The sequence below is a fragment of the Chanodichthys erythropterus genome, chromosome 23, assembly GCF_024489055.1.
Source record: "Chanodichthys erythropterus isolate Z2021 chromosome 23, ASM2448905v1, whole genome shotgun sequence".
Taxonomy (NCBI): Eukaryota; Metazoa; Chordata; class Actinopteri; order Cypriniformes; family Xenocyprididae; genus Chanodichthys; species Chanodichthys erythropterus.
Window position 1 is genome coordinate 21,225,785 of NC_090243.1, and position 10,731 is coordinate 21,236,515.

Genomic DNA, 10,731 nt, shown 5'->3' on the forward strand with positions numbered 1-10,731 from the left:
TCATCCAAACGGTAAGCCTTCAGGGACGCCTCAGACTTTATGAATCCCTGATCTTATCTGATTTTTTTTCAAACATGTTTTTCAGGTTGCACTTTTGCTCATTACTGACTAATGTAACAGATAGCAGACAATTGTTTGATGTTAAATAAGTAATTCTTTGTGTGTAACCCTAGGACCCTAGTAACCATCAGTGTCTGGAGAGGCGAATTGCAAAGGTAAGTGACCCTGACAACACCCAATGAAACATCACTGACTGTAGTAAGGTAATCTCATGTGAGATATCAATTTATTAGAGGTCCTACTGAATTACCATATACTCACATTATTTGGACACTTAAGCCACACTTACAAATGTCTGAAATGTCTAAAAGCTTCAAGATCATTTCTCTTCATTGCTCATTGTTTTTGAATCAGCTGGTAAATTATGACCTATTACCTGGCTAACTGATTAACTATTAACATATTCCTCAAACCACTACACAATACACAATACTCACTGTCATCCACACTAGATTCTCATTTCAAACTGAATTTATTTTAGCTTGAATATATCATTTCATGATTCTTAAAAAAATTGTTAATTATCTTGTTATTTTTGTGTTTCAAGTGTCCAAATATGCTAATATATATATAATATCTCATATACTAATAATTATTTACACTTACACTTACAATTACAAACAGCAGTCTTGGTGAAAGATGGGGGATGCCCAGATGGCGGAATTTGGAGCTGCTGCTCCGTACCTCAGGAAATCAGACAAGGAGCGTCTGGAGGCCCAAACGCGCCCCTTTGACATGAAGAAGGAATGTTTTGTTCCTGATGCTGAAGAGGAGTATCTCAAGGCATCTATTATCGGTCGAGATGGTGATAAAGTCACCTGTGAGACTTCAAAGGGAACGGTAAGTTTGAGATTTCGTGTTGGCGTTATGATTAATTGGGGGATTTTAAATAGTCACAAAGTGCAATTGCCTGATGATGACATTTTCTACATTAAAATACCTTTTGTATTGTGCTGAGTTTGCTGTTTTGACAGTCAAAAATCTCATGTTCCCACAGACAGTAACCGTGAAGGAGGCTGATATTCACCCTCAGAACCCGCCGAAGTTTGATAAAATTGAGGACATGGCGATGTTCACCTTCCTGCACGAGCCCGCTGTGCTGTTTAACCTCAAAGAGCGTTACGCAGCCTGGATGATCTACGTGAGTTTCCTGTAGCTCAGTGGTTAAAGCATGGCACTAGCAATGCCAAGGTCATGGGTTCGATCCCAGGGATTGCACATACTCGGATACAAATGTATAGTATAATGCAATGTAAGTCGCTTTGGATAAAAGCGTCTACCAAATGCATAAATGTAAATGTAAATGTGAGTCGAGTCTTAAAACACTCGCACTTTATCTTGCATGAGCAGATCTAATCCTTCTGTGAATCTCGTACAGACCTACTCTGGGCTCTTCTGTGTCACTGTGAATCCCTACAAGTGGCTGCCAGTGTACAACCAGGAAGTCGTCGTTGCTTACAGAGGGAAAAAGAGGAGTGAAGCTCCTCCTCACATCTTCTCCATCTCTGACAATGCCTACCAGTACATGCTGTCAGGTGCGTCTACTTGACAATTCTTTAAATGTTTTATATACAACCATGCCTTAAAAATAGTACAGGCTGTCAGTAACTAGTGAAAATAATTTAATGTTCATGTATTATGCATATTACATACACATGTATAATTTTTTTTTTTTTTTTACAGACAGAGAAAACCAGTCCATTCTTATCACGTAAGATTTTCTACATCCTGGGCTTTGACTTTGTTAATTTTTACAAATTTTTTCATGAATTTCTAAGACTGGTTTGTGTTGGCAGTGGAGAATCTGGTGCTGGAAAGACTGTGAACACCAAGAGAGTCATTCAGTACTTTGCCAGCATTGCTGCTAGTAGTGGCAAGAAGGAAACGAGTGAAAAGAAGGTTAGAAACAGATACAAGGATTTAACCTCAGAGACCTATGCATTGATAAATGGTATAAAGTAACAAATTACATGAATTAGCCAGTTTATACTTTAAGGGTGCAATTCTAACATAAATTTTACTATAAAAAACAGCTAAAATACAAAATTCTCAGCTGTTTTTTAATGTCTGTTTTTCTAGGGTACTCTGGAGGATCAAATCATCCAGTGTAATCCTGCTCTGGAGGCCTTTGGGAATGCCAAGACCATCAGGAATGACAACTCCTCCAGATTTGTGAGTTTTATCTGCCTCCAGTTTCAAAATATGCTGATATTTTTTACCTAAATGAAATTGCATTGGTGGCTGTTGTTTATAAACAGGGCAAGTTCATCCGCATTCACTTTGCTGCCAGTGGAAAGCTAGCATCTGCTGATATTGAGACTTGTAAGCAAAATCTTTTGATAAATCCTTTATAACTTTTCTCATTCTTAAAGATCAATGAGCTGAATGTAAATGCTTAACTTAATTTCTACAAATAGATCTGTTAGAGAAATCCCGTGTGACTTTCCAGCTCAAGGCTGAGAGAGATTATCACATCTTTTACCAGATCCTGTCTCAGAAGAAACCAGAACTTTTGGGTAAGCAAAATCACAAGTGATGAGACATAATGTTGTTCTTTAATTTATTTATTAAAAAAAAAAACAAAAAAAAAAAACATCTTTTATCCTCTCAGAGATGCTGCTGATCACAGCAAATCCTTACGACTATGCCTTCATCTCCCAAGGAGAGACGCAAGTGGCCTCTATTGATGATGCGGACGAGTTGATGGCTACAGATGTGCGTTATCCAAAACAACCATACATTTTTTAATACAGACTTCACAAGGTTTAGAACTAAAGTCCATGAAACATGCAATGTAATGCAGTAAATAATTAGAGACACCTGTAAACATTTTCTCCAGGAAGCTTTTGATGTATTGGGCTTCACCCAAGAGGAGAAGAACAGCATCTACAAGCTGGTTGGTGCCATCATGCACTACGGCAACATGAAGTTCAAACAGAAGCAAAGAGAGGAACAGGCCGAGGCTGATGGGACTGAGGGTCAGTATTAGTACAAAATGCTGACATAATGCATACAGTTATAGGGTAATAGAAGATTCATTACCATAAACCATCTTTTTTTATTAACAACAGATGCTGATAAATCAGCTTATCTGATGGGTCTGAACTCTGCTGATCTCATCAAGGCTCTGTGCCACCCAAGAGTCAAAGTAGGAAATGAGTGGGTCACCAAGGGACAGAATGTCCAGCAGGTGGAGACTACTTCATGATTAACATCCCTTCATAACACACTGTTAACATAACCATAAAACACATTATTCCATAACATTTTAATATCTTTTGGACAGGTGTACTACGCTATTGGTGCTCTTTCCAAATCAGTGTATGAGAAGATGTTCCTCTGGATGGTTGTGAGAATCAACCAATCCCTGGACACCAAACAGCCTCGCCAGTACTTCATTGGTGTGCTGGACATTGCTGGATTTGAGATCTTTGATGTAAGATGAAATTAATGGATAATTTATTATTGAACTTGTTTTTTTTTACTTTGCCATTGTGATCCTACAATATATTCCACCTGCAGTTCAACACCTTTGAGCAGCTGTGCATCAACTTCACTAATGAGAAGTTGCAGCAGTTCTTCAACCACCACATGTTTGTGCTGGAGCAAGAAGAATACAAGAAGGAGGGCATTGACTGGGAATTTATTGACTTCGGCATGGACTTGCAGGCTTGTATTGATCTCATTGAAAAAGTGAGTTTTTGAATTTAAGAGATCTCAGGTAATGGATCAATACTGCTCATCTAATTTGAAACCCCTTATTCTACTGTTTGCTAGCCCATGGGTATCATGTCCATCCTTGAAGAGGAGTGCATGTTCCCCAAAGCCAGTGATACAACATTCAAATCTAAGCTTTATGACAATCATTTGGGGAAATCAAACAACTTCCAGAAGCCCAGGATTGTCAAAGGTAAACCAGAGGCCCATTTCTCCCTGGTTCACTATGCTGGCACTGTGGACTACAACATCTGTAACTGGCTGGTGAAGAACAAGGATCCTCTAAATGAGACGGTTGTTGGCCTGTATCAGAAGTCCACCATGAAACTTCTGGCTCTCCTGTTTGCTGGATATGCTGGTGCTGACTCAGGTGTGTTGTAGACAAATTACTCAGAAGAAAAAAAATCCTAGAAACATACAAGGAAACCTTTGTGATATTTACTTATACATAATACTTATGAACATGTTATTTCTTGCAACAGCCACGGAGGGAGGAGGAGGAGGTGGCAAAGGAAAGGAGAAGAAGAAAAAGGGCTCTTCTTTCCAGACTGTGTCTGCCCTTCACAGGGTAACATATGGTTTTTCATACTGAAATGAATAATACACTATTATTTGGTTTCTTAACCATTAAATATATATATGGGCAGCATCATGGATAATGTCAACCCACAGGAGAACTTGAACAAGCTGATGACCAACTTGAGGTCAACTCACCCTCACTTTGTGCGCTGCATCATTCCCAATGAGACTAAGACTCCTGGGGCGATGGAGAATCCTCTGGTCATGCACCAGCTGCGCTGTAACGGTGTGCTGGAGGGCATCAGGATCTGCAGAAAGGGATTCCCCAACAGGATCCTGTATGGAGATTTCAAGCAGAGGTATGTGTAATTTTGATTACAGGTTCTGTTAAGTGTCAAAGTTTTTGTTTTTTTCTTCATTTATTACATATAAAATGCTAAAGTGGGCAAAAATATAAACTAAAATCAGTAACTGAAAACAACAACAACAGCATTTATTTAAATGAATCCCATGATTGTGACAGATACCGCATCCTGAATCCTGCTGCTATCCCTGAGGGACAGTTTATTGACAGCAGGAAAGGAGCAGAAAAACTACTGGGATCTCTGGACATTGATCACAACCAGTACAAGTTTGGACATACTAAGGTATGACAGACCATTTTTCAGAATGGTCTAGAAATCCCTGTGTTCATGAAACTATTTATATTTTTTTATTTTATGGATTCTCCTAAACTACAATTCTTATATTTATTTGAAGGTGTTCTTCAAGGCTGGTCTTCTGGGTACCCTTGAAGAGATGAGAGATGACCGCCTTGCTCTCATCATTACTGGTATTCAAGCAAGAGCTCGTGGTCTTCTCTCGAGAATTGAGTTCCAGAAGATTGTTGACCGCAGGTTAGAAATCAGAGATTCTCAATAAATTTGAGATCATAATATTAATTGGTTTAAGATATTAATGTGCAATATTACATTGCAGAGATGCATTGCTTGTGATCCAGTGGAATGTACGTGCCTTCATGGGTGTCAAGAATTGGCCCTGGATGAAGCTCTACTTCAAGATCAAACCACTGCTGAGATCTGCTGAAGCGGAGAAAGAGATGGCCAATATGAAGGAAGAATTCCTGAAGTTGAAGGAGGCTTATGCCAAATCTGAAGCCCGCAGAAAGGAACTTGAAGAAAAGATGGTTTCTCTTCTTCAAGAGAAGAATGACCTGCAACTCCAAGTCCAAGCTGTAAGTTTATGATTTTATAAATTAATGAATAAAATGTATAATTACATAAAACGTTGAGTTGTTTGAATTGAATACAAATAATTTTCTGTATCTGTAAACAGGAGCAAGATAATCTTTGTGATGCTGAGGAGAGATGTGAGGGCCTGATCAAGAACAAGATCCAACTTGAGGCCAAAACCAAAGAGCTGACTGAGAGACTGGAGGATGAAGAGGAAATGAATGCTGAGTTGACTGCAAAGAAACGAAAGCTGGAGGATGAATGTTCTGAGCTCAAGAAGGACATTGATGATCTTGAGCTCACTCTGGCCAAAGTAGAGAAAGAGAAACATGCCACTGAGAACAAGGTCAGTTTTCAACACTGAAAATGTTAGAGATGCAAGAATTGCGTGTTAAGAGTCTGTTGATACAATGACACATTTCTACAGGTTAAAAACCTGACAGAAGAGATGGCAGCTTTGGATGAAATCATTGCTAAGCTGACCAAGGAGAAGAAAGCTCTGCAGGAGGCCCATCAGCAAACGCTGGATGACCTCCAGAGTGAGGAAGACAAAGTCAACACACTCACCAAAGCCAAAGCCAAGCTGGAGCAACAAGTGGATGATGTGAGTGGTTTGTTGACACTTCTGTCGTAAATGAAAACAGGTGACATTTACAATGCTGAACAAAATATTATCCTTCCAGCTTGAGGGTTCCCTGGAACAGGAAAAGAAGCTTCGTATGGATCTGGAGAGGGTAAAGAGGAAGCTCGAGGGAGACTTAAAGTTGACCCAAGAGAGCGTGATGGACCTGGAAAATGACAAACAGCAAATGGAAGAGAGGAATAAAAAGTGTGTTTTCCAGAGGGGGAAATTATTATTCAGGAATACAGCTCATTAATAATTATTAATTATGGTAATCAAATATGTTCTGCAACACAGGAAAGATTTTGAGATTAGTCAGCTTAATAGCAAGATTGAAGATGAGCAGGCAATGGCAGCCCAACTCCAGAAGAAACTGAAGGAGCTGCAGGTAAATTTTATGACTCTTAAAAATAGGGACTGTTAGACAGTAGATAATTCTAGCTTTAACTTTGATTTTCTTCACATTACCAGGCTCGTATTGAAGAGCTTGAGGAGGAGCTGGAGGCTGAGAGAGCTGCTCGTGCTAAAGTTGAGAAACAGAGAGCTGATCTGTCCAGAGAACTGGAGGAGATCAGTGAGAGGTTGGAGGAGGCTGGTGGAGCCACCGCTGCCCAGATTGAGATGAACAAGAAACGTGAAGCTGAGTTCCAGAAGCTGCGCAGAGACCTTGAAGAGGCCACTCTGCAACATGAGGCCACTGCAGCTACACTGAGGAAGAAACATGCAGACAGTGTGGCTGATCTGGGAGAGCAGATTGACAACCTCCAGAGAGTGAAGCAGAAGCTGGAGAAAGAGAAGAGTGAACTCAGACTGGAACTAGATGATGTGGTCTCCAACATGGAGCAGCTTTCTAAGTCCAAGGTGATGGAAATCTTGTTTCCATGTTTACTTCAGGCATTCCTCATTGCAACTTTTTTTCATCAACTGTTTTGCTTCAGTTTGATTAATTGATTTAATCTATCCAGGCAAACTTGGAGAAAATGTGCAGGACCCTTGAGGACCAGATGTCAGAATACAGAACAAAATATGAAGAAGGACAGCGCAGCATAAATGACTTTACCATGCAAAAAGCTAAGCTACAAACTGAGAATGGTATGTACTTTGATTAGGAAATAGTATTGTTAGACAATTACTCAAGATTGTACACTACTTTCTGTAATGTAATGGTTAAACTTCTATCTAGGGGAGCTTTCTAGACAGCTGGAAGAAAAGGATTCATTGGTCTCTCAGCTAACAAGAGGCAAACAGTCCTATACCCAGCAGATTGAGGACCTCAAGAGACAACTAGAGGAGGAAATCAAGGTATAAGTTTAGTTTTTAAAGGATTTATTACCCAACTGTCCATTGCATTCCAGTGTATATTGTTAACAGGAAATTCCCAAACCTCATAGGCTAAGAATGCCCTGGCCCATGCAGTTCAGTCCTCTCGCCATGATGCTGATCTGCTGAGGGAGCAATATGAGGAGGAGCAAGAAGCCAAGGCTGAGCTGCAGCGTAGTCTGTCCAAGGCAAACTCTGAGGTGGCTCAGTGGAGAACCAAGTATGAAACTGATGCCATCCAGAGGACTGAAGAGCTGGAGGATGCCAAGTATGAAACAGGAAATACAGTATTTCCTGTTCTTTGATTCATCTACAAAATCTTGTTCTTATTGAAAGATAAAATTCTCACTAAGTTTTTTGGAATAAATTCTGTTTATTCATGAAGGAAGAAACTTGCTCAGCGTCTACAAGATGCAGAAGAAGCTGTGGAAGCTGTCAATGCTAAATGTTCCTCTCTGGAGAAGACCAAGCACAGGCTGCAGAATGAGATTGAAGATCTCATGGTGGATGTGGAGAGATCCAATGCTGCTGCTGCTGCTCTGGACAAGAAGCAAAGGAATTTTGACAAGGTGAATGCATAATATCCTTACAGATAAATAATCTTTGTGTACATTCACCTTTAATGGTAGCTAATCAAAGTCCGATTCTATCAACAGGTCCTAGCTGAATGGAAGCAGAAATATGAGGAATCTCAGAGTGAGCTGGAAAGCTCCCAGAAGGAAGCCAGATCTCTGAGCACTGAACTATTCAAGCTGAAGAACTCTTATGAAGAGTCTCTGGATCATTTGGAAACTATGAAGAGAGAAAACAAGAACCTCCAAGGTGCCCTCATCTGAGCATTCACATATCACATAAATGAAATATTTCTCTCGACTTTCTGTGTATTAATTATCATTAACTTTTCTATTAAACAGAGGAGATTGCTGATCTCACTGAACAAATTGGCGAGAGCGGAAAGAACATTCATGAGCTAGAGAAAATTCGCAAGCAGTTGGAGCAGGAAAAAGCTGAAATTCAAACTGCTCTTGAGGAGGCTGAGGTATATCTATTGTGTAATGTTCCATTTTCTGTTACCATTAAGTAATAAATATTCAAGGTGTGGTATATGCAATAGTAACCCTACATGGTAAAGAAAAAAAAAAAGTCTTATTTAAATATTTCTCATCAACTGAAAGGGTTCTCTTGAGCATGAGGAAGGTAAGATCCTGAGGGCCCAACTGGAGTTCAATCAGGTCAAAGCTGATATTGAACGTAAGCTGGCTGAGAAAGATGAAGAGATGGAGCAGGCCAAGAGGAACCAGCAGAGAATGGTGGATACCCTGCAGAGCTCACTGGAATCAGAGACTCGCAGCAGGAATGAAGCTCTCAGACTGAAGAAGAAGATGGAGGGAGACCTCAATGAGATGGAGATTCAGCTCAGCCAGGCTAACAGACAGGCAGCAGAAGCCCAGAAGCAACTCAAGGGTCTTCATGGACATCTCAAAGTATGATGAATCTGCAAATCAAGATGTCATATTGCTTAGGTAAGCATAATTCTGCAGTCTTTTAATTTGTAAAATTTTAATTTACAGGACGCCCAACTGCAACTAGATGATGCTCTTCGTGGTAATGATGATCTAAAAGAGAACATTGCCATTGTGGAGAGACGCAACAATCTGCTGCAGGCTGAACTGGATGAGCTGAGATCCCTGGTGGAACAGACTGAGAGAGGAAGGAAACTGGCTGAGCAGGAACTGCTGGATGTCAGTGAGAGAGTTCAGCTCCTGCATTCTCAGGTATGACACATCTTTATTAGACAAATAAAACCTTTAAACCCTCTCTTAGTACACAATATCAACTAGAGACTACATGCATGTCAATATCTTCCATGTTCAGAACACCAGCCTGCTGAATCAGAAGAAGAAGCTGGAGGGAGATAATACTCAGCTTCAGACTGAGGTTGAGGAAGCAGTGCAGGAGTGCAGGAATGCTGAGGAAAAAGCCAAGAAGGCCATCACTGATGCTGCCATGATGGCTGAGGAGCTGAAGAAGGAGCAGGACACCAGTGCTCATCTGGAGCGCATGAAGAAGAACATGGAGCAGACCATCAAGGACCTGCAGCACCGTCTAGATGAAGCTGAGCAGATTGCTATGAAGGGTGGCAAGAAGCAGGTCCAGAAACTGGAAGCCAGGGTAAGTTGCTGACATTTTTAAAACATGTCTACAGTTTTTTTTTTTTTTTCTGCAATTAAAATACTTTAGTTTGATTAGCTAATCCTCTTACACATCTCTTAGGTCAGAGAGCTGGAAAATGAGGTGGAGCTTGAACAGAGAAAGGCGAGCGAGTCTGTGAAAGGAGTCCGTAAATATGAGAGACGCATCAAGGAGCTCACTTACCAGGTCACATTCTCTCATATAAAAATAAATATCTTTGTATTCATACCATTCATATAATTTAAGAATAGAGACACAATGAAATCATTGTGTGCTCTGTTTGCAGACTGAGGAGGACCGCAAGAATCTAAGTCGTCTGCAGGATCTGGTGGACAAACTGCAACTGAAAGTCAAGTCCTACAAGAGATCTGCTGAGGAGGCGGTATGTTTAGAATAATCCTCTTTTTTTTTTTTTATTCATTTATTTTTCCTGGAATTTTTTGCAGATCTTGATATTTGGTATATACTAATATAATTTTCAAAATGTAGTTTTTTTTTTTTGTTTTTGTTTTTTAATTAACAATATATGACATCTGATTTTGGGAATACAAAACATACCCACCCTAACTGGTCATGATGTGTTGTTTAGGAGGAACAGGCCAATGCCAATCTGGGCAAGTTCCGTAAGCTGCAGCATGAACTGGATGAGGCAGAAGAGAGGGCTGATATTGCTGAATCTCAGGTCAACAAGCTGAGAGCCAAGAGCCGTGATACAGGATCCAAGGTAACTAATCTCAGTTACCACATACAGTCATCATCATTGAGCTCAATTAAAATTTGCATTACTTTGATTCTGAAATCAAGATGCAATCAGACAATACATTTGGAGAAATGTATTACTCAAAACTACAGATGCACCAATCGACCGGCCATAAAACGGAACCGGTTTTTAGTTTTATTTTGGTTGATCTCTATTACAAAAATGCACACAAACTGCATTGTTGTCTGAAGACAATGTCTGTAAACGGGACATTTACACAGGCTAGAGACAGGACACGCCAAAGATGGATACAAAGAGGAGAAATGAGACGTGCCAGCAGACAAAATAGTTCATCTTTGTTTGGACTG

The 10,731-nt window shown here is 40.1% G+C and overlaps 1 protein-coding gene across 1 annotated transcript; it reads left to right on the forward strand.

Annotated features, from left to right (window-relative positions):
• Window positions 1–844: 844 nt before the first annotated feature.
• LOC137013444 (myosin-6-like) lies at window positions 845–10,209 on the forward strand. Its single transcript, XM_067377198.1, has 32 exons — window positions 845–1,201; window positions 1,439–1,595; window positions 1,744–1,771; window positions 1,857–1,959; window positions 2,140–2,232; window positions 2,319–2,382; window positions 2,478–2,576; window positions 2,672–2,775; window positions 2,900–3,038; window positions 3,132–3,250; window positions 3,347–3,496; window positions 3,583–3,753; window positions 3,838–4,147; window positions 4,275–4,345; window positions 4,450–4,655; window positions 4,820–4,943; window positions 5,056–5,192; window positions 5,275–5,530; window positions 5,632–5,874; window positions 5,956–6,132; window positions 6,212–6,357; window positions 6,448–6,538; window positions 6,622–7,011; window positions 7,116–7,242; window positions 7,334–7,452; window positions 7,542–7,738; window positions 7,856–8,039; window positions 8,127–8,292; window positions 8,385–8,509; window positions 8,646–8,954; window positions 9,042–9,245; window positions 9,346–10,209. Exons 1-32 carry the CDS (start codon window positions 974–976, stop codon window positions 9,652–9,654), a joined length of 5,346 nt encoding a protein of 1,781 aa, XP_067233299.1. The 5' UTR covers window positions 845–973; the 3' UTR covers window positions 9,655–10,209.
• Window positions 10,210–10,731: the final 522 nt, after the last annotated feature.